Source organism: Acartia tonsa, chromosome 2, assembly GCF_053477335.1.
Source record: "Acartia tonsa isolate MP-2025a chromosome 2, ASM5347733v1, whole genome shotgun sequence".
Lineage (NCBI taxonomy): Eukaryota > Metazoa > Arthropoda > Copepoda > Calanoida > Acartiidae > Acartia > Acartia tonsa.
Window position 1 is genome coordinate 51629793 of NC_137261.1, and position 25136 is coordinate 51654928.

The following is a 25136-nucleotide window of genomic DNA, read 5'->3' on the forward strand; positions in this document are numbered from 1 at the left end:
ACATTATTTATTAATGACTCAATTTTATAAAATATTATGTAAAATTTTAATATCAATGAATTAAACTAGCAGAAGCATAAAATTTATCCTTAATTAATATTATTTTTGACTTACAGATTAAAAGGACAATTATTATAAGAGATATTATAACATTAAATCATTTCTTTATTAATTGTAAAAATTTCAATAGACAGATTAATAATTTTAAATTTTCTTAAATATAATACACAACGACGCAGAAGTGTCAATTAATAAAACAAATAAAGAACTTACTTTATTGATACTTCATTTTTTAGTATGGCTTCGTAGGCCCGACTAACGTTTATACTGGATTAGAACCTGTTACCAGCCATACTAAAAATCATGTATCGTATCACATTACAGACAATTTTCCATGTAAAATAAAATAATCCTAAAATAAATGATGTCTTAAAAACATAGTTTGAAATGGTGCACGTTAATCATATATTTTTCACTATCCGTGGAAAACATGTCTATTACTACTGGTTTTACAAAGTTACACTTTCATCCTTCTCTTCTATTTTACTAATTAACAAGGATGACAACATCCATAAGTAGCGAGGCACAAAAAATCATAAAATGGAAAAGCGGATTCAGAAAGTTGTAGAGCAGATGTTCAGTTGTCATAACAAAGAAAAGAAAGATAGAGTATACATAAAAATACAAAGAAAATCACAAAACCTTCAGTAAAATTTTTATGTCCTTTGAAGCATGACCGACAGACAGACAGACAGACTTAACAATATATAGAATAGAAGCGCACGTGCCACAGGAAACTTCAATGAAAATTTCAGCTGTCTATCTTTATATCAGCTGAGAAAATAACATTTCACCATTTGGGGTGAATCATTAGTTTGAAATTCACCCCAATTATGATTAACAAAATTATCCATTAGTAGATTAAAATTAGTGGTTTAAAAAGTGTGGTAATTTTTGTTTGTACAACCCAATCTAAATCTAGTAATAAACCCTTAACTGAAACCAACGAATAGCAGAATAAGTTTAAAACTTTAGGGGTTGTTATCTATTTACAGTCCAATGTCACATCCCACCCTTTAATAATAAAAAAACAAAATAATATTTGGTAAATCTATCTTTTCTTTCCTCCAAGACTTTCCTTTTTAGATTTAATGACTTTTATACAGGGAACGAACAATAGATATAATTTTTTTATTTTTGTCATCTTTGACTTTGGGTACTATTCTTAATTTGTTTAATATGAAGACTTTTGATACCAGCGCAGAATGCCATTTAATTGATATTTTTCTAGCAGACCAAATCATTGAATTAATAAATACAAACACGAGCAGTCAATAATTAGATAAACATTGTATCTGTATAAACCTTTTTAAAAAGCCAGCTTGTTAATTATCTTTTTTCTTGAACAAAACTGATTTTAAAGCATTAAGAACAGAAAATCCGGTGGTCAAAGGTTTGGTTTTTCGCATCTCCAGGTAGTCGGACATGTAGTCAGCTGTTATCCTGCTCAAAATTATCATTCAATTGCAAAATAATGCGATATTTGTTAACATCAAATGATGAGCTATCGCTCGATCATTTAATACCTTAGGATGTAAATATCAATTTATGCTTAATTTTGTTTTATTTAATAACTCATTTGATCAATAAAATTCTAACTTGTTTTTAAATGGGGTATTCCTATCCAGTTTTTTGTTTAGGAATAAAAAATATTCATTCCTAAACAAAAAACTGGATAGGAATATCATTCTCATTTAAACAAAAACTCATTTTTATGCTAAAATGTGGTTTAATTTTGGTTTTTAAATTTCATTTATTACTCTGGTATCATTTTCTTTCTTTTAGTAATTAGTAAAAATTCTAAAATTTTCAAAAAAAATTAAAAATCTTCTAAAAATGATACCAGGGATATAAATGATCATACCTGGGAAATAAATGAATATTTACATCCACTATTTAAGGGGTCGTTTATATGGGAATGAATCTATATCAAATATCAGGGATCTAAAGGGATTAGACAATAGACGATAAATTGGTGATAAAACAAAATTACCCCTCCTTCATACATTAAAATTATTGGTGAAAATTTTGAACACTGCTAGTTTACAACTGTCATATAAAGATTTAATACTTTTTTAGGTAAATCTATTGTCCCCTTCCTCCTTTATTTGCTGTTTAAATTAATAATAATTTTCCTGATATTAAGAGCTTTTGCCGTCTTTAAAGTTTCATCTCCTGATTTTACTCTTTCATTCTATTAAATTAATTAAAATACAAATATGTAGGTATTAATCAAATAATTAGTCTACAAATAACCCAGATCAAATATTGAGAAAATTAAGATTGTTTGTTAAGTATATATGAAACATATAAAAATTAATTTTAAATTTTTTTTATTATAAGGAATTTAAATAGGAATAAGGCGTTTTCCCACAAAGTGCATTTTCAGGTATAGGCCCCGCAGGGATGAGAGCAAAATAAACAGATCCATAGTAATATAAGGTGGGAGGGTTAAGTGCTTAACTTGCACTCTGAGGTAAAGCATAAAAAAATAAGCAGAAACTTTGAATTAAAAGATAAATGAGTTAAGCCTGTTAATTGGCCAAGACATTTCCCCGTTTCCAAAAAGGTCAACAAAATGTAATAATGATCCTAATGATGATATAAGTAAACTGTACCTGAGTTAGAAATCTAAGCAATGCCTCAAAAGATCTTGATTTGTTATAGTCACTTCCATTATGCCTAAACACACATTTTCTCTTACTGTTGTAGCGGGACAAACTAACTTAGAGAGTAGTTATGCTCCCATCGATAAAAATGTTCTTGTGTATAATTTGCTTGAATAAAGAGGACTATCCACGCACAAGAGCAAGTGATTCTAAGCATCTTCCAGCATTGACCCATAGTATTTTTTTAGTAAATATACTAGGTTTATGTTTAATATTTGCTTTATCGACTAAAAAGTTAGGTTTCACCATTATTTTATATGTTAAGCATTGTTTGGTGCAATATCATCGAATGTTTCAAATGAAAAACTAGAAATTGTTTTCATCACCATTAAACAATATGAGGATTTAAATATATAATAACAGATAATACACAAAAGATTATTCCAATTAGATTCTTCAAAAAAACTAAGGATTACTTCCATGAAATAGAATCGAAGATCTCAGAATATATTAAATTCGCCCCTAGTCGCTAGAGACATCGCCAAAGAGGTGGTGAAGGTCCCTCATTTTAGATTTGAAAAAAAAATATTTTTTTTTTTGCGGAGAGGGGGACGTTTGAACATTGGTAGTTTGTACCAAGAATAAATAAAGAAATCAAAGCAACGAATGAGAGAACGTTTGTTTTGTTTACCAGTATTATTTACCATGGATCTAAAGAGATAAGACAAGCGCCAATAAGGGGGGGGGGGGTTAATGCAACCATCTCGTAATCAGTGAGCAAATGGCACTTAGAATTCGAATTTGCATCTGAACTTTTGCATGAGTAATCCTTGGTAGGTCTATTTTCCCTAAATCGAACAAAAAGTTGGAAAAGTAACGGCTGGCGGCTCAGCCGTTTAGACGTTTTTTTTGCTTATTTTCAGGGTAAATTCATCATCAATTACGTAGGAATCGACTTTCTAAAACATATTTTTGGTTTAATTCATGTTAAATGATAACAATAACCATTTTTAAACTTCTAGTACCAACAGCTACCGTCTAGAACCGTTTGATAGCTTTTTGGAGTGGAAAAGAGTATTATGTGGAGATAGGTTTCGTGACTAATTTGCAATATAGATATCCAAAAAAAGGCAAAACAGCTGAGCCGCCAGCCGTTAGCCGTTACTTTTCCAACTTTTTGTTCGATTTAGGGAAAATAGACCTACCAAGGATTACTCATGCAAAATTTCAGATGGAAATTAGAATTCTAAGTGCCATTTGCTCACTGATTACGAGATGGTTACATTAACCCCCCCCCCCCCCCCCTCCTTAATGCACAATCACATCCACAATGATTACCCTTTCTGTAGATCAAAATAAGTTGTTTAAAAGTTTGAACACTCGACTTAATGAACAGACCAATCAAAAGTCCCCAATGTTGTTAAGCTTAGACTTTGGGAACTAGTGTAATAAACACTACAGCCCAATGTCCCCTCCCTCCCTGATTATAAATACTCTTAATAGAAGTAATATTTAATCTTCTTCTGATAATATATATCAGTATTTAATTGTTTCTTCAACCTACACAATCTAAGGGGGGGTTTTTTAATGCAACCATCTCGTAATCAATGATTAAATGGCACTTAGAATTCGAATTTCGATCTGAAATTGCGCATAAATAATCCTTGGTAGGTCTATTTTCCCTAAATCGAACAAAAAGTTGGAAAAGTAACGGCTGGCGACTCAGCCGTTTAGCCGTTTTTTGCCTATTTTCAGTGCAAATTCATCATTAATTACGTAGAAATCAACTTTTTAAAACATATTTTTGGTTTAATTTATGTTAAATGATAGCAATAACAGTTTTTTAAATTTCTAGTACCAACAGCTACCGGCTAGGACCGTTTGATAAGGTTTTTGGGCGAGATTATGTATTATGTATCCCAGCAAGACATTTCGCCGTGGAGTCGCCTTCGAGCTCGTGCAATATATGTACCGAGTCCTATGCTACCTCAAACCCCATTCGCCTTGAATTAACACCTAATTTTTGGGCGATAAACGTTGGAAAATCGTCCTTTCAAGCAAAAGGTAGCATGCGAGTTCGCCATTGATATCGTAGCAGAGTATGAGGCGAAGTCGCACAATAGTAGCATAAATTAAAATGCGTCAAAGGAGATCTCGACGGCGACTCGAATCATTTCTTATACGAACTCCTAAATGCTCCAAACTCAGGGGGAAGCTATAATTGTAGAGAAAAGTGGAAGGCGCATGTAGGAAAGGGGGGCGAGAGAGAGAGATAGAGACAGAAAGAGAGAGGAAGAAAGAAAGAATATGTCATCCTCATTCATGTCTCTCAATTTATTCATGTATTAACTCATTGCTTAATTGAATAAATTTTCAACTTACCAGAAATCATACCATTCTCAGCTTAATATAATGATCATTAAGATATGTTTCTGTAATTGATGTTGTTTAAAAAAAAGAATGTCTTTTAAAAATAACTTTTTTCACCAAAAACTATCAACACTCTATAACATTACCTATGTATTACCATTTTTTATTGTTTTCAGTTTGAAAACAGAAAGATTGATAGAGTCTTTAAAAAATTATTTGAGTCCCTAGTGGCAAATTTATAAACTATATTTTTTCCCTATCAATTTTGATCATGGGTTGATTGTGTGTTTGATGGATGTGTGTGTTAACACTGTAAAATGCTACGTTTGAGCGACATCGCGTTTTTTTCTTCTGCTAGTATTTTCGAGGTCGCCAAAGTTAGCAGAAAAGCTAATAATTTATGAGGTAGCAAGCTACTAAAGTAGGAGCTCTAAAATACTAGCTAGCTACCATCTTACGAGCTCACAAAAGTTCGCCAAAATGCTACTCTTAGAGATATCGAAAAAGGTAGCATGCTACCTTTTTTTAAAAGGTTTCGCTGGGATTATGTGGAGATAGGTTTCGTGACTAATATGCTATTAAGATAGCAAAAAAATGGGAAAACGGCTAAGCCACTAGCCGTTAGCCGTTACTTTTCCTAGTTTTTGCTCGATTTAGGGAAAATAGACCTACCAAGGATTATTCATGCATAATTTCAGATCGAAATTCGAATTCTAAGTGCCATTTAATCATTGATTACGAGATGGTTGCATTAAACCCCCCCCCCCCCCTTATTTGTTTATGATTACAACGTGTATCACCAACAAGGTAAAATTTATATAATAGTTTTAAACAAAAGCGGCAAATTAAGATTGCTCTGAGTCTTACAGCTAACGTTATTAATCAAGACTCGGCATCCGCGCATCAGCCGCGACTAGGCCTCAAATTGCTTAAAATTTTTTAAAGAGGATTTACCATATTTGGATAACAGGATAAAAAAGATGATATTGCTGAAGCGCGCCTGCAGAGCTCTGTTATTTATGGTATTATATGATTTTTATAAGGGAAATCTACATAAAAAATTTGGGTGGTAGGGGATATTAGGAATTTTATAACACTAGTCCCCAAAGTTTTATAAAAATGTTTTCTTCTTCGTTGGACTATCAACTATGGAGACTTTTATTGGTTGGTTCATTAAGTTGAGTATCCAAAGGTTTCAACCAATAATTGTAATCTACGGAAGAGGTAATCTTGTGTATTATCGTTGGGAATGTAGATCAATTTATCGGTTACTGTCTTATCCCATTAAAGTCCCTGGATACAATAATGTAATATTATTTAAAAATCTACACTAGAAAATTCAGACTTATATCTTTGACGCTAAAATTAATGCTCCCTACTGCTAATTTGCACGTTTTCCATCCCTTGAAACATTTAAAAATACGACAACATTCTTGTGTAGCGAGTTTTATACAGATGGACTTGAAATTATAGAGAAGCCTCGCTGCTAACAAAATCAATCATAAGAGTAGATTCGCTTCTAACAAAATCAATTATAGAGTAGCATCGGTGCTATTAAAATCAATTATAGAGTAGCTTCGCTGCTAACAAAATCAATCATAAGAGTAGATTCGCTTCTAACAAAATTAATTATAGAGTAGCCTTGCTGCTAACAAAATCTTACTTGAGATTGAGTTCGATTAGATTTCTGAAATAAGATTCTGTTTTATATTTTTCTGCTCTTGCGATGACAGGATCAATCTCCATAAATTGTACTGAAAATCAAACAAAATGGTAAACATCGTTATTTTGGCAAATAAAGCTTTTTGGCTTTTAGATACCTAGTACATGAGCAGAGCATAGTTCATGAATCTCGGTGATAAGTTCTTTTTAACCAATCTTTAAAGGCAAGGCACTTTTTGGAAACGGAAATATACGTAGAAAACGCCAATGTCAAGTAGAAAATCTAATTTTTTGATTGATGACAATTTAAGAGGTAAACTCTTCCTGAATGACTATGACCCTTAAGGCATCTAGGAGCACTTGAGGTGACGGGGGGGTTGAATTTTACCATCCCATTTTATTTTAGCTTTAAAAAGGAATATAAAAAATCGTGCATTTATGTGCGCTGTGAGATAACGGTTCATTATTGAGTAATATCAATCCTAATTTATTTAGAGACCTTGTTTTGTCGGTTAAAACTATAAGTTCAACCGCTTGGCCGCTAGCAGTATTCAAAGTTTATAGATTTCACTGTGAACTGGACCTGATCCAATTTACCTAATTGTGGAAGCTCCTCTAGAAGTTTTTCAGCTTGTGTCTTATGTTCATAAGAGGCAGAGAAGAATAATGCCTCCCATAGTGTTAATAACAAATACACATCCCTAAATAAACAAAAAATTAAAATATGAAGGGGGGGGGGGGGGGGAGGGGGGTGGAGCTGATGTTCACAAAGAAACATAAAAACAGGGTCATTTTTTGGCGTATTTTCCATAAAGTCGAAAGTGCTTATTAAGTCAAACTGTTCTTAATTATGACCAGATGTATATACAGAGGTTGTATTACAAGCTGTGTCCTTTGAGTTACAAGCTCTGTATGGTCATAATTAAGACCAGTTTCACTTAAATAAGAGCATTCGACTAAAGAGTAACACACAACTTTACGGAAAATACGCAAATAATGACACCCTTTTTATGCCGTTGCAAAGCAGATGCTCTAATGTGAAGTGGAACTTTTAAGAAAAGGCGACATAACTATCATTAACGCCTAAAACTGCCTTTAAAAGTGTAAAAAATTAAAGTAAGTGTAAAATGGCGGTTTTGAGGGTTTCCGCCGCGGCCTTTTTTTTAACTTCTACATTTTACTCCAAGAAAGCAATTTCTCAGTGAAGTAACTCTTTTTTTGATTGACTTAATCAAATCAAGTTTTTATAATAGCGACAAATCTGCCTCCTACGTATGAATATTAATATTTGATATTTGGCTGCTACTTAGAAAATATCTTAATATTTGTACAGAAATATTTTAACTAATATAAAACAAAGAATTTCTTAATAGCTATAATTAGCTCGATATTTAAATTGATATTTATTCAATTTAATTAAACTGATTTTCTCGGTTCCATGGATGTTATATAAGTAAGTACTCAACACTTTTTTGTGAGATTAATATTCGATGGATCAGAACCGGTTCTAAGCCGTACTGAAAAATTATGTATCGTATCATATCATTATCCAGTTTATTACGAATATAAAAATGCATAATCATAATATTAAAACCAGTTTTGTAAGCCCGTGCTATCGGCATCTTCGGTCTAACAAAACTGGTTTTAATCTTATAATTGTACATTTTATATCCGCGAAAAGCTGTTTATAATACGATGCGAAAAAAACTATACCTGTGTTCCGAGGCCAGCCTGAGGCTTCCACTCTTGAGCGCGGCTAAAAACTGGTTTTCCCTGCGCAAGTTGTCCTCGATGATAAGTTTACAAAATTTGCGGCATTTTGTGACTATTTGCTGGGTGGCGGGAGCAGACACTACATTTGTCTTCCTAAATATATTTATATGTAAAATATCAGGGGGAGATGGTGGTCTTTTCACTATAAATTACAATTGTTCTCTAAAGATTTATAATCAGTGTATTATACAAGAGGATACTCCCTGGGCTAACATGAGATTGAGCAAAGCATAGGTTGACAGTACATTTAGTTTGCATATTAATTGAAAGGTTTCAAATGCAAACCTTAATTGTGGTTCAATTTTTAGCTATATTTGAGATTTTTACAGGGATAAGACAATGGAATCCCCTTATGTAGATTAAGGTTATTGGTTGAAATTTTGAAAAAAAAACCAATAAAATTCACTAACAGTACTAAAAGTTTAAGAGTAAAGTAATAAGATATCCTGTTAATGAAACAATGGGTATTTGTGTAGAACAGTCCAATGTCTCTTCACTCCCTGGATTTTTAAAACTGTATATATCTCTGTAAAGGATTTAATATTTGGTTACTAGGTATTTCATTAAATAACAAATATTTTTCATATTAGATATTCAATATTGAGATTTCTTAAACATGATATATTTGCAGTAAAAGAAAAGTAATTGAAGGTTGCTTATCTAAAAAATGATTTAAAAAGAATCATTTTTCAATCTTTACAACCTCATTTGTTTTTTTTTATAGTTTAAAAAGCCGAGAAAAATGAAAACCTATTTACCAGCAGTCTTGTGTGCATTAGTTGTTTCTTTAACAGGTAATTAATGTTTAAATTGCAGGTACAGAACTCCCCCTTAATTTTGAAGTGAGTTGAAAGTAGGGGGGGGGGGAAGGGGGGTTTTTTATGCCTTGTCCCTTGCAAAGGGGGGAGTGGACAGCTTAATAATGGAGGATTCATCCATTTTAATATCTATAATACAAAGTAGAACAATTTCTGTCTGTCCCTGAAGATCGCGGTAACCACTAAACCGATCGGATTCTACTCTTCAGGGAATATACCTACTGGCCCTGTGTGGTTTTAGGCTATTTTCTTGGGAGTGGGACACCCCTACCCACCCCAAAAAAAACAAAAAATAACTCCCAATTTATAAAAAAAAATATGTTTGAAAATAGTGGGTGCACCTCCAATTTTTTCATTTCTTAAAAAAAATATGTTCGAAATAAGTGGTTGCATCTCCAATTCATTTTTTTAAATTATCTATTGGGGCAAGGCCCCTAGAGGCTATGAATTCGAATGAATTTGGGATACAGATTACCAGTTTAGAGTTTTAAATGAGTGGTAATTTAAAACTAATTATGAAAAATATTTCAGAATTGCCATTTATGCCCCGAGTTTTGTCTTTCATGATAGATTTCTTTTCAACAATTCTTTCACTAACTAGCGTTGTCTTTATCTTCAAATACTATGGATCTTTGTCGGTAACACAGAAAACAATAATATCATCTCTGATGAGGGTCTTGATGGTAACATCAGGGTTGCTTGTAACTTGGTTCATGATCATAAAATATGTTCATATACTTGGGGATGATCAAATGAGAGAATGGTACACTGAGGAGCCTCAGCTTGCTTGCTCCCTACTCTCATTAATGGTCCCTAACATAATCTGTCTGACCAATCTATTCTTTGTATTATGTGCTAAATGTTATATGATGGCTGATACTATGAACTATCTAAGTCTAGATCATGACAGGCTATCCAACATTATTCTCTTGTTATTGATTACTCTTGTAGTTGGTGAAATAACATTTCTATTTCTCATCTATGGAACCCTGTGCCCAAAGCTAAAGTTGGAAAAAATCAAGGAAGAGTTTGACATTGCACTACCAGAAAATATAAAGAACACGCCACCTGTTGTCATGATCCATGAGCTGTCTCTTTTAGTACCAGAATGTATTTTTCAGCTTATTAAGTTCATGAAACAACGCAAAAAATCAAGGTATAATAAAGAGGGGGGGCGAAAGTGACACTTTTTGAAACCAAAACTAAAAGTCAAAGGAACTCAACTAAAAAAAGAGTTACAGGTCTGACATTTTGCATGGCAGTTGCTTTATAGGGGTACAATATGGAAATGTGAAGAAACGGCGGCGCAACCGCCGAAAACCGCCGAGAAAAGGCAACAAAAATTACGGCGGGAAACGGCGGTTTTCGGCGGTTGCGCCGCCGTTTCTTCACAGTTCCATATTGTACCCCTATAAAGCAACTGCCATGCAAAATCTCAGACCTGTAACCCTTTTTTTAAGTTGAGTTCCTTTGTTGACTCTTAGTTTTGGTTTCAAAAAGTGTCACTTTCGCCCCCCCCCCCCCCCCTTTATTACACTATAGGGTTAAATGCATACACTTTAGAAAGAAATTTCACCAGAACAAAGAATTTTATGTTTATGTTTATTTGGACTTATTTCTTAGTTTTTTTATTACTGATTTCATACCTATACATAATAAATAGCAAAGATTGTATAATTTAGACCATTTAATAATAGGGGATTCCTATATGGATATCATACTAAGTAATAAGCTAAAATAAAGCACATGCAATTTTCCTTAACATACACTCTCTATATAATTAGGGTGTATCCAGTGAAGAAATATCTGCACCAGCCAACCCCTGGAACAGATAACATAGCCGAGAGTTCTAGAGAACCAGATGAACCCAATGGGCCTATCACCAACTCCAGAAGAATGCCATCACTAGAAAACCTGGTCCAAGTGAAAACAAATCTGACTGTTGGCATTGGTGTTATATTTTTCATCCTAGAGCTAATCTACCTGGCATTAAATGCGCAACTCCAGCTGAAAGAACTTTTGAGTGAGGTTATGAAGATAGCTGTCAAGGTCTTCTACCTGACAATTCCCCACATATGGATTCTCAGATCTGAGGAAATCACAATGTATGTGAGGAGGAAGGTTAGGGCTGCTTATGACTTTTATTTTTACAAATATTGAAACAGAAAAAATGTACCTATATTGTCAAAAGTTACTTTTTTATATTTTATCTATGTTGAATTTCTTATATTTATAGTTTTCCTAATACAAAACACATTTTTTTGATATATTAATTTTGTTAGAGTTATTATGTTATTAATACTTAATACAATTTTTGGGTATAGTCCTTTTCACGACATCCCTCCATAAGGAGCGATTCTTCGTATTTTTTAAATGGCTTTTTATAGGTTATTTTAGGTTAGGTTAGGTTATATTGTGTTAGGTGATTGCCCCACAAGGTTAGGTAATTGGCCCCGCAGGGTTAGAGCCCCCCGCAGGGGCTAGAAATAGGAGAAAAGCTACTGTGAAAAATACGAAGAATCGCTCCTTATGGAGGGATGTCGTGAAAAGGACTATACCCCAATTTTTTTATTATTTGAATATTAGAAATACATATTCTATATTATTAACTATCTAAATATTAGGAATAAATATTGTATTTTAATAGCTATCAATTTCTGTTGGTAAGGTGTTGGTACCTTGCCCCATAATAATTATAAAACTTGATGCAGACAGAATGAAAGACATCATGTTACTTTTACATAAGTTAAGAATTTTGTTTCTAAATATTAGAAATAGTAAAAGATTTAGTTTTCACCTGTCTCCCATCAAATTTCTGTAAAAATCAACAATCTGAATCCAGGCATCCAGCTTCTCATCATTCTGTAATTACATTTATGTATCAAAATTATTTAATTTAATTGTTAATAGATGATTATGACTTAATATAAGGAAAAAATGAATATTGTGTGGTTTTAAGTTTAAATTGAATCAATCTATTAAGTAAAGTTTTATATATTTTTACTAACTGAATATTTTATCCTACCTAGTATATCAAAATTTGCTAAGATCAAAAAGTATACCATTTCAGCTAAATTTAAATATAAATATGCAATATTTTGCACATTTTTAAGGATTCGTATGCTAAAATCATTAGATAATACAATTATAATGTGCCTAGGTAACTAATTTTTAAAGTATATACTTGATATGTTGCGCATTTTTGTGGATTCATATTCTGGATAAATTTGATGATCTCCAGGGATTAGGATTTTCAAAATTGGCGTGATAATCCGGATTAAGGATTAGAGTTTAAATTCCAATATCTTTATTGAGTAATTTATGTACCTTTGACCTAATTAAAGTGTTTAATACGTTTTTAACCCTTTTAGTATTTTGCAAGGACAATGGATCAGGATTCGAAGTGAAAATTGCCCCCCCCCCCTCCCCTTCTTACCCATATCCCTGTAGTAACAGTTCAAAAAAAGTTTTACACAAACATTACCTACCCTACAAAGTATAAAATTTTCGGCAATTTCAAACAAAAATTAATTTGCTGAATTACGGCTACTGGTATTTTATTTCAAGGGGAATCCATCTTTTAAGGGAAGGAGGTACCCTACCCCAAAATATGTACCAGTAATAGTATGCAAGGAAACCAAATACGATTAGCGAGATCCTTAGGGGCGTCGTAGCTCAGTGGTAACGCACTGAGGTACGGTGATGAGAGTTCGAATTCTAGTCCCCATGTGGCAACTCGAATTTCTCAGTTGAATACATTCACGCAACTTCCCCTGGTTGTGTAAGAAGGGGATTATTGAGTAAGTTTGGATACTCAATAGTCACGTACATAATATCAGTACTACCCTTATCCCAAGCTCCTCTGCGGAGAGCGTCATTCATTACGGTGACCTAATTTGGGACACCTGCCATACTCGGCGAGGGTGAGGTAATAATGAGTAGCTCTCATGAGATAGCGGGTCAAGTCATAATGTGCTTGAACGTGGAGCTTGATAGCCCTAGTAGCTATACAAAGGTGTCTCAGCATACTCCATGACTACTTGGGTCCAAACCCTAAGAAACTATGGCTAATCAATCAAGCGAGATCCTTCGGTGCAGACAAACAGAAAGACATGTTACTATTATAAAATTCAAATTTTTTCACCTGCCATCTTTTAATTATGTTTCTGAGTTTGATTTCGCAGATTTCTTCATAGAATTGATTCCTATGGTATGTAAATCTAATTATGCATGCATTCCATTTAGCCTTGAATTTAAATAGTGAAGCTTTTCTACAAAATGATTAGGTCCGTGTTACGTCCATCCGACACGGATAGCTCTAATCGTTTATTTAGTCATATTAAAATTGTTCTAGATCTGTCATTTTCAAACTTAGTATGTTGATTACTGAAACATTAAGGTTGAATGTTCATTTATTAGATAGTTTGAATTAAATTGATTACACGAGGTAGTTGTCCAATTATCATAATTTTGAAAATTGCGATTCTTAGGCCAATTTGGCTTAAAACATCCGTAGATATAAAATAGCCTGTGCTAAAGTTATTTAACGACATATTTAATTTACATCGAATTAATATTCAGATTTGAAAATAATTTTATTGGTATGTTTGTGAATGTATGTTTGTCCTTCTGATTTCTTGAGCTTCGCTCTTACGGATGTTGTCATCTTTGTTAGGATAAGAACACAATTGAAAATTATAGTAAATGAGAGTAACTAATTTCATATGCATAAAATTTCCTAATGGTAAATGGTTCTGGAGTCATTTTGAACAATAAGTTCAAAGATTCTGTATCCTGTATTTTTAATTAAATCATTTACTTTATTACCTAATATTTAATATCAAAAGAGAAAAGACCTTTAATAAAAAAATCTCTGAATCTAATCTGGATTTGGTTGTACAAACAAGGAGTGTCCAAACTTTTCCACCAAAATAATTTTAAAGTACAGAGCTTAAGGGATAGTTTTTTTTATCATAATTGAGAATGATCTACAATGTACATCAATTCAACGTTCATTGTCTAATCCCTTAAGAGACTTAGTGAAAGTCCAGACTGCTAAAATGGAAAAAAAATCACAAGAATATTTTAAATGATTTCCTCAGTGGTGGAAAATAGTTGAACAATCGCTTTAGCAGCTTCTGTCCCTGGAGTCAAACCATTCTGCCATCAGAAAAAAACATAGTCATAATTATTATATAAAAGTTAAAATATTATTGTATTTTTAATCTTTAATGAAAGGGAGGAAATCAATAAATCACTTTATTTAAAATATGGGATATAGTGCAGTTCAGGTTAAATGTGCCTGCACTGGTAACGATTATCTCCAAAAATCTATGAACTTTAAAGGCTGCTAGCTGCCAAATGGCTGAACATTTAAGCGGCATAAGAAGGCCTAAAAATAATCTGGAATAGTTTAGACAAAATAATACAGAGGGAGAGCTTCATTGCAGAAAAAAAACGCGTTTATATGCACTGCGAGATCCCTGTGCCGTGCATCGCTGTGATTTGGTTACATTGAACCTTTTTCTTTTCTACCGTTTAGTTTTAAATCAGAAGCAAAAACAATAGGTACCTATTAAAATATCTAATTCTAATTTTGACATATTTTATTCCTTGATATTTTCAAAATAAAAGTCCAGCACCCCAGTTCTATCTTTCAGCATTGTCAACTCTAATATTTTGACATCCAACATCTCCTGTTCGCCAATTTTCATGTTTTTATCAGTATTAGACCCCTAATCAGTAAATAAGAACACAGTGCATGAAAAATCCGGCCATATTATTGGTTAGAACGTGTACAACGTTTGATATGAAAAAGCAGTTAATAATGTTCTGTTCACTGTCTCAAATCAGGAATAAGGTATAACCAACAAACCAACAACAACTGAAAATCACGTATCGGTTTCGTGATTTTTTTTCAAATTAATTTCGTTGTTGGTATAAGCTGGTCTCAAAATAACTGAAAATAACATCCCTTTTGTATTTCTATTGGAATCTCTTGATTGGCAAGCACATCCAAGTCAGAATTATCCTCATGTATGTCTTCTAACAATGATAATATAATAATTCACAAGTAGTAGTTTATACTATTTTTTATCAGCAGTTTTATTCGCTCCTAGGGTCTAAGGATTTCGCCCTAAGAGTCGAGAAGTGTAGGGTATCCTTATCACACCCCTTCCCTAAGATTTGTTTTGTTTTAAAGAAAAGGGGGCAATATCCCAACCTTCTTACTCACTTCCCTTTGATTACAACACAAAACAAGTTTTACGCCAATATTACCCCACAAAATTTTCAGCAATTTCAAATGGAATTGATTTACAGAATCACGGCACCTGTATAACTAATCTCAGGGGATAAACATGATACTTTAATGTTTTTAATTAAGATATTTTTCTCAAAGAAGATAAAGTATAGAATTTAAAGCCTATAATATTTCATGAAAAATTGGAGAAAAGTTGCGCCTACGTCATGAAAACATTATTTAGGTTTGGCTCATAATATAAAGTTTTAACCCTTTGTGAATTTGACAACCATCGCTGAATGCCAGTAATTCTGGATTTTAGTATATTATTAAAAAAGGTATTTATTTTTGTTTATTCTCGATAACTAAAATCATGTGATTTTACTAAAAGCCAGAAGCACTTTTTGGTCTTTCAAAAGTTCCAATTTTATTTTAGGCTAGCCAGGCAGAATCTTCTATTTGGATTTTATTGTATAGTCTATCTTCTTTAATTTATCTGGATCTATTTAATATTATCCTGGAGAACTAGATGATTCGATTTCAGATTCTTTTTCTTCTATTGCTTTTTGCTGCTGTTTTTCCTTTAGTTCCTGATTAAAACACAAAGTTTAATTTTATATTAGGAATCTGAGTGAGAGGACAAAAGGGCCAATAAATTAATGCACACCAAGATTACAATCAATAAAATTAACCACCATAAAGTATTGATGGAAATGTTTGGACGCTGCTAGTTTGTATAAATATCCCCATCAAGATTGTACAAGAATCCATAAAGTTTTTAAGCCAACGAATGAAGAATATAAGATAAATCTTTATAAAACAGTATACTACAGTCCAATGTCCCCTTCCTCCATGCAAAAAAAATAGTAATTTCAGGGTGGCCACAGACTTTTTTTCAAAATAGTATAAAATAGTATGCAAAAAAAAAGTAAATAGTATGCAATAGTATGTAAAATTTTTAAAAATAGTATGCAATAGTATGTAAATTTTTTAAAAATAGTATGAAATAGTATGCATTTTAAACAAAATAGTATGCATTTTAAACAAAATAGTATGAAATAGCAAGCATTTAAAACACTATAGGGCCTTAAAATGTTGGTTAGCTATCAGTAATTTGAAATGTCCGTCTGTCCGTATGTCTTAGTTTGGGGGAAACGTGATTTTCTCAGCTCCTATAAAAGATAAAAGGCTGAAATTTTTAGACAACATTCCCATTATTAAGGAGCACAATTAACTATAAAACATCAATGGTGGTAGGACCGCTTTTTGGCAGGTTTTAGGCTATTTTTGTATTTTTCACATTTTTCTCCATATCTTTGGTGTTTATGGTCCGATTTCCAAAAATTTTTCAGTTATAGTATCAAAATTAAATTTCCTGTCGTTTCAAGAAAACAACTATGACGGTCAGACTGCCTTTAAGCAGGTTTTAGGCTATTTTTGTATTTTTCACATTTTTCTCCATACCTTTGGTGTTTATGGCCCGATTTCTGAAGTTTTTCAGTTATATATATCAAAATTAAATTTCCTGTCGTTTCAAGAAAACATCAATAGCGGTCAGACTGCCTTTTTGCAGGTTTTTGGCTATTTTTATATTTTTTACATTTTTCCTCCTATCTTTGGTGTTTATGGTACGTTTTTAAAAATTTTTGTAGTTAAATATATCAAAATTAAATTTCCCGTTGGTTTAAGCATCCAGTGTATAATTTACTTTGACCGTCAGTCTGTTAGTCATAGTACTGAAATATAAATATTAAGAAATTAAAAACAAATGTTGAAAAGGTTTCGTGATTTTTTCCTAATATACATGCTTTAAACAACTAATATCTAAATTCTTATTTATTTGTTTGTGCTTCGCTACTTATGGATGTTGTCATCCTTGTTGTTCATATATAGGACAATCCGGTCCAAAAGTATGTAGCGCAGCGATAACACTAAATACTGAAATAAAACTGATATACTAGATATGGCATATTTATTTAAAGTAGATCGACACATTCCAATAGTATACAATTGATTCTAAATTCTTAAAACCAGCCTATCTATGATTAGAAAGTACGTAGCATTTTTAACATTTTTCATATAGACAGTAGCGGCGCTATTTCAAGTTGTGTATGTTCAATTTATACTTTTTACGTCAATATATTGTCGCGACAGGTTATGTTCAGTGTCAGTATATTGTTTACCTTTACTACAGCTGGGAGTTTTTTTAAGTGCTGCTTTTCTATAAATAGGTTCTCATGTATGTCCGTCCGTACGTAACGGATAGCTCTTGACGATAATTTAGGTATGTTAAAGTTGTCCTATTGTTTTCAAACTGCATTATATGATGTCCGAAACCGTTAGATACTTTATAATTATTGTCAGTATGATTTAATTATGATTCAAAGGAAGATTAGCCACAATTTTATGAACGATTATTTTTAGTTTAATTTTTATCCTATAATATAAGTAGTAGGTAAGTTTGTTTTTCTAAAGCCAAAAGTATGTTGGTCCTAATCGGTTATACTTTTCAGCTAAGCTCATAAAAAACTTGGTTGGTTTTAAGCTATTTTCCTGAGGCGAGGGGCGAAGCAACAAGTGTTATGTAATTGATAAATCAACCCTATCATCTAATTGCAAAAGGGGGGGGGGGGGGGGAGAAATGTGGTGACTCGTCACATGTGACACAACATACCAGCAATTTTATTTTGGGTGCTACTCCCTTAGTTTTAGAGATAATTGGGTGAAATCTTTTTGGTTGTGTCACTAATTACCCCAAGTTTTGGTATCTTTTAAAAAAAAATCTTTACATTGAATGTAGAAATACCAATAACTTTCAATAAAGGTACAACAATCTGAACTGAAAGACTACTTTCTTCTGGAAAAATTTCTAAAAAAAAATTGAAAACAAAGTAGCGATTTTGCCGTACTTTCACAGTAGCATCTGATAGGTTATTTTAGGTTAGGTAAGTGTTAATGATTGCCCCGCAGGGTTAGAGCCCCCCGCAGGGACTAGAAATAGGAGAACAGATACTGTGAAAATGCGATGAAACCTGCTACTTGGCTTTCTTTTCATGATCAAAAAAATCAGTTTGTTTTAGTTACCTAAAAATTGAAGATTTATCTGAAATCCAAAGAAATAGTGGAAATAGTATGCAATTTTGGACAATAGTGGAAATAGCATATTTTTTTGGAATAGTTTGCATAGTATGCAAAAATAGTGGAAATAGTGGAAATAGTATGTTTGTGGCCAGCCTGTAATTTTTATTCATAACTAACTGCATCCCGAGCCTCCAGTTGCCTTTTTTTAAATTTGCGCAAAAAATAGCCTTAAACCACAAAAATAGGAAGATAGGACTCTGAGATCTCAAGGGCACTTAGCGGAAGGGTGGGGAGGGGGTGATCCTCCACAGAAAAATTTTAGAAGGTCCTTTTTCGTAGGGGCGATTTCTCTGAACAGGATGGTGGTATTTTTTTCCCAAAAGTTATGAACCTTCCAAGTTATGAAGAACCATATCGGTTAAGCAGATAGCCACGATCACACATCACACAAACAGATAGACACACATCCTGTAACTTTTATATAAAGATAAACTTAACGTACCTGTTTTTCTAGTTGTCTCTTTTGATGGTTGGTAAAAGCTTGTTGAATATAATTGTTGATATGCAACATCTTGTTCTTGTTTGTCGTCACAGGAATCATTACAAACTTCTCAAAGTCTTCGGTTCTGACAAGCATTTCAATATTATATCAGAGGCGCGCAGAATGGGGATGTAGAAGGGTGTATCCACCCCCTTGGCAAACTTAAAGGGGAGAATAAACTCCGAGCCTACACTTATCTACATCCCCCTTGACAAGGGTCTTCTACACCCCTATAAAATAACTAAAGGGGATGTAGAGTTAAAATAGTCACAAGCTCCACCCACGTGGCAAAACCTCGTGCACGCCACTATATTATGTGATAGGATTAATTATGGCCCAATTTGTACAGTAAATATGTATACATATTATGGATCTTTCTTAAATTTCACAAAATATTTTTTAAAAAGTTTTTTTTGCAAAAGTAAGTTTTATCTGATTTGAAAACTTTATTTGTTTTGTACCTTACCTGTCTTGAGAGTTGACAAGTGGCTGCAGTTGAGAACTAAGTTTCGAATCCTGTAAAAAGAAATATTACTTTTGTAAAAGGTATACTTAGGGCGGGTTCATATCGGAATTAGACAAAGAGGGGATCTTTTCTGACCGAAAAAGAATTTTAAAAAATTGAGTTTTAGAACGCGACCACTAAAAAATATATTTGATTACTTATTAATATGCAAAGACGACATTCAAATTTTTTTTTGAATCAGAACTATGGCTTCTTGGTGCTTCCTGGAAAGGCCTTTAAGAGCTGAATCAGGAACTTTTTTCCGTTTCAAAATATCTCGTTTCTAGCCTTAGAAATCGCTAAAAAAAACAGATCTTTTAAAGGTTTATTGAGAATTGTCCAATTTGTAGAGGTTTTTTAGATTTTCTCAGGCTAGGAACGAGATTTTTTGAAACGGTCAAAAGTTCCTGATTCTACTCCTCAATGCCTTTCCTGGGAGCACCATGAAGCCATGGTTCTGATTCAATAATTTCTTGACTCCCATTTACAAATAGCCATACAATTGAATGTCTGGTCGACAGCGGTTTAAATCATCCAGAGGTGTATTATACTCATACAAATCATTTGCAGATCCCCGCTTTGGCCTCAGAAAAAAAATGTCCAAAATCGACCCACCCTAATACTTAATACATATAACTTTAACTTCAACAGTTGAAAAAAATATGAATTTGGTTATAAGTATATAAAGATGGGTTGATTTCTAATGAATATACTTACATTTTTTAAATGTAATGCAGGGCTCGGCAGCCGCGCCTCAACCGTGCATAAGTCTCAAATGAAAACCCACTTATGTGCAAAAATAAATTCTGAAAAAATGGATTGTCTGTTTGGGAAAAGGTTTTAGATACACAGCTGCCGAGCCCTGATTTAATGTGTCTTAAACTTTTTTTAAAGTACCTAGGACCCATCAAAGGACGAGAAAGCAATAAAAACATAATGTACATTATTTGAAAACAGGCATAATAACTTGCCTGATGTTTTTCAGCAGCCATTAAAAGGAAATAGGCGGGAAGATGACCTAGAAAAATAAAATATATTTTAGACTGGTCCTTAAAGTTTTATAACAACGTTTTTTTTTAATTCATTGGCTTAAAATCTCACGGGTCTTTTATTAAACCAAAAGAATCAAAACTTTTTCTCTTATACATTAAGATCCCTGAAATATTTATTCAAAATATACAAGATTTTGCATTTTAAATGTATTTGAAACTGTTTGTGTTCAGACTTTACTTCAATTGATGTTAGCTCTTTATTGCTGCGCTAATCATATTTGTCATATTTAATCTTCGTCGTAACTAACTTAGAGAAATACCCGCGACCGTAGCTCAACCTAATATCAACCAGTGGGCGTTAGGGTATTGTATCTAATTGCAAGCGAATGATCCCCTCTAAATTCTCTAAATGATCACTTGAAATCGAAGGAAGAATCCCGCCCGAATTAGGTACTAGGTGAAACTAACCTAAAGGATGATCTAAAGAATGGAAATACTGTGACTGAGTGCGCAGATGGTAGATTGCTGGTTTCATTTTCTAACAGGAAAAATCAATCATAAAATTCCTTTAAAACACTCAACATCTGTTTTTTATGGCTTACCCGGCTCAGTGGTAACGCACTGGTTTTACGGTGTTGAGAATTAGTTTGGATACTCAATAATCAAGTACATGATAAAAGTGGAACCTTTAGCTTCATTGGAGAGCGTCATTGATTAATTAAGTTGATTAAATTTGGGAAAATGCCATACTCGGAGTGGTTTTAAATAACTTTAAATTTTGATTGTTTTCCTTTTCAGTGGCATTATTTGAGATATAAAACCATAGTCTAGAAATGTAGACACACAGCTCCTTGAAAATTGCTCCTTCTAATTCACTCTGAAAATAAAATATAAAAATAGTTATTTCTCGCATCGTATTATAAACGGCTTTCCGCGGATATAAAATGTACAATTATAAGGTTAAAACCAGTTTTTTAGCCCCGAGATGCCGAAGGCACGGGTTTAAAAACTGGTTTTAATCTTGTGAATGTACATTTTTATATTCGTAGAAAACTGGTTATAATACGGTGATAGACATAGTTTTTTCGTATTGATGAGAACCGGTTCCTATCCACCGGATTCGAATGAATACGAGAAAGATGGTTATATTATCCTTAAATTTGTATGTTAGCGTTTGGTCAAATGTGCTTATTAAGTCAAACTGTTTAATTTTTACCATTTCATATGTATATTTGGTAAAAGGGGGGGGGGGGGGGTTAATGCAACCATCTCGTAATCAGTGAGCAAGGGGCACTTAGAATTCGAATTTTGATCTGAAATTTTGCATGAGTAATCCTTGGTAGGTCTATTTTCCCTAAATTGAACAAAAAGTTGGAAAAGTAACGGCTAACGGCTGGCGGCTCAGCCGTTTAGCCATTTTTAAACTGTTTTCAAGGCAAATCATCACGAAACCTATCTCCACATAATACTCTTTTCTGCTCAAAACGTTTTCAAGCGATTCTAGCCGCTAGTTGCTGGTACTAGAAATCTTTTTGTATCATTTCACATGATTTAAAGCAAAAATATGTTTCAAAAAGTTGATTCCTAAATAGCTGAGCCGTTAGCCGTTACTTTTTCAATTTTTTGTTCGATTTAGGGAAAATAGACCTACTTACCAAGGAGTACTCATGCAAAATTTCAGATCGAAATACAAATTCTAAGTGCCATTTGCTCACTGATTACGAGATGGTTGCATTAACCCCCCCCCCCCCCCCCCTTATAAAAAAACACCCAACTTTACGGAAATACGCGAAAAAATGACCCAGTTTAGATACAATATTATTCATAAGATTTAAGCTACTCCCGCTCAGCTGTAACCAACAACTGAATAAATTTGGGAAAAATATTTCGTATAAAAGTCTGGTTTCATTCGACAAGGGGGAGGGGGAAGTTTTGACACATTTGCGTAAACCTGGCACCTTGGCTTTATCTTTGGACTGAGAGGATAGGCTATTAATGAAAAAATCATTCTTATATGATGAATTTTACGAAAATTTAAGATTTTTTGGATAGGCCTCCAGGTTCCGGAGCTCCAGGCCTCCAGGTGGTCTCTGTACAGGTAAATATGAAAAAAAAAAATTTTTTTTCAAAGTTACAGGTCAACTTATAAAACAAAATATGCATCTTTCTTAATATTATTCACATATGTGAAGAAAAAAGATGCATATTTTGTTTTATAAGTTGATTTGTAACTTAAACCTGGAGGCCTGGAGCTCCGGAACCTGGAGTCCTATCCAAAAAATCCTAAAACTTCGTGAAATTCATCATATAAGAATGATTTTATCATTAATAATCTATCCTCTCAGTCCAAAGATAAAGCCTAGGTGTCAGGTTTACGCAAATGTGTCAAAACTCCCCCCCCCCCTCTTAATCAAGTCTGGATGAAAAGTTCCTGAACGTTTATTTTTCTGTTCCTCTGAAGTGTTCTCCTTCGCTTTTGTGTATGTTGTCATCCTTGTTATTTTACAAAGCTAACCTGATAAATATCTTGGTCTATGTTTCTAATAAAAAGGGTAGTTGCTGTAGATAAAGAATTAAGACTGGATGAAAAGTTTCTAAAAGTTCGTTTGTCTGTTCCTCTGAAGTGTTCTCCTTCGCTTTTATGTATGTTGTCATCCTTGTTATTTTACAAAGCTAACCTGATAAATATCTTGGTCTATGTTTCTAATGAAAAGGGTAGTTGCTGTAGATAAAGAATCCAGACTGGATGAGAAGTTGGTCTTATGCCACTGTAGAGCACTTAAACTAAAAATAAGAACTATTATTTTCTCAAATAGTGCAGCAATGGCATCATTATGCTGAAATAAAAGTAAAATAATGTTTTTCCGTGTGTTTTAAGCTTAATATCTCGCTAACCGCTTCACCAACATGATTGTCCTTTACAATGAAGCTTTTAATAAGTCCAGGCAAGGTTTTTAACAATTGTTCTGCATTTTAGGGAAGCTTTACATCTTTACATTGGTAATGTAATGGTTTTAGGCTATATATATTTTAGATCTAAGCATCGGTATGGTTTTAGGCTATTCTATATTCAGAACTAAGCCTCAGTATGTTTTTAGGATATTTTTCTACCCCCTTCTTACCTCTATGAATAGAGAGCCCCTGATGCTAGGGACGCAGCCGCTAGTTTATCCAAAAGACATAATAAAATTACCTGAGGAGGAAAGAAATCTTGCATTTGATGTCAACATTCTGATCTGTGAATAATCTATTCAACATTGTCTCGTAGTTCTCATATTGTAAACATCTTCAAATATATTTCAGTTAAATCAGCTTTTATCTTATAGTGCTTGCCCTAATAGTGCTTCTTTAGTACAGAACTCCCCCTTAGTTTTGAAAAAAATTAACATGTAATTTATTTTATATAAATTGAATTGTCCATAGCTATTAGGGGCCTCTGTGCTTTAAGGTTTTATAACCGCCTTGTCGTTTTTTCCTTTCTTCTTTTAGCCAGGAAAATAGCTGAAAACCATAGCACAACAATTCCATGAATAGAACTATTGGACGGACCGAAATCCCCTCTACATTATAGATAAGTTTCCCTTTTTTTAATGGGTAGGCAAGGAACATTAGAACTGTTAAGTGTCTTTATGTAAATTACACTTAGTGGTTGAAACGTTTGGACACTCAACTTAATGAACCAAACAAATAAACTTCAAGTAAAGTCCTAAAAGATGTTAAGCCAACGAATAATAAAACGTTATTATAAAACTTTGAGGACTAGTATTATAAACAGTAATACTACAGTATTAAAGTGCTATATGGAAAATAAAAGGCTGACTGTAACTGCCTTGGAAAAGATTCAATGAATTTATTGTCTCCACCAGGATGGTAGGCAAGACTGCGGGTCAGCTTGGCCACAGGTTCATGCATTTCAACAGGTATACTCTGTTCCTAGTTAAACAGAGAAAAATATTATTGATAATTTATGAAAACAGTCAAGTACAAAATTCTTTTTTTAGTTTTGTGAAAGCATAGCTGAGATGTTCTTCTTCTATTTCAAAGTTAAAATGCTGTCCAGTTCCACAGACTATGTTAACCATGCCTGTTCCTTGTCCACTGGAGCTGCCTGCTGAAGCAGGGCGGAAGCAACCCTCCTACAAATTCCCAGGTTGCACATATAGCTTTAAAGTGTAGTAAAGACTAAACTTTGAATAATGTTACCTTATCTGCTTGTAGTTTAGCCAACGCCAGGTAAATCTCAATATCTTGTAATGAATGTTCTAGTTGACATCTCTTGGAAAAATTGGATACCAAATTAGATCCTTCATTTCAACATCACATTTATTATTACATAGAACCAGAAGTATTATGTCCACAAGTAGCATATTTAAAGGGGGGGGGGGGCGAAAGTGACACTTATTGAAACCAAAACTAAAAGTCAAAGGAACTCAACCAAAAAAAGAGTTACAGGTCTGACATTTTGCATGGCAGTTGCTTTATAG

At 33.2% G+C, this 25136-nt stretch overlaps 1 protein-coding gene across 1 annotated transcript; it reads right to left on the reverse strand.

Moving 5' to 3' along the window:
• On the reverse strand, positions 1–23240 carry LOC145312115 (uncharacterized). The gene is made up of 19 exons (XM_080151259.1): positions 23168–23240; positions 21443–21529; positions 21121–21190; positions 20632–20678; positions 19622–19671; positions 19117–19240; positions 16051–16123; positions 15266–15337; positions 14905–14987; positions 14388–14452; positions 14028–14084; positions 13437–13494; positions 12090–12154; positions 8415–8567; positions 7299–7402; positions 6703–6793; positions 2679–2742; positions 2194–2254; positions 1–1501 (listed from the first exon to the last, which is right to left on the reverse strand). The coding sequence occupies exons 3-19, from the start codon at positions 21185–21187 to the stop codon at positions 1386–1388; spliced, it is 1350 nt and encodes a 449-aa protein (XP_080007385.1). The 5' UTR covers positions 21188–21190; positions 21443–21529; positions 23168–23240; the 3' UTR covers positions 1–1385.
• Between the last annotated feature and the right edge of the window lie 1896 nt (positions 23241–25136).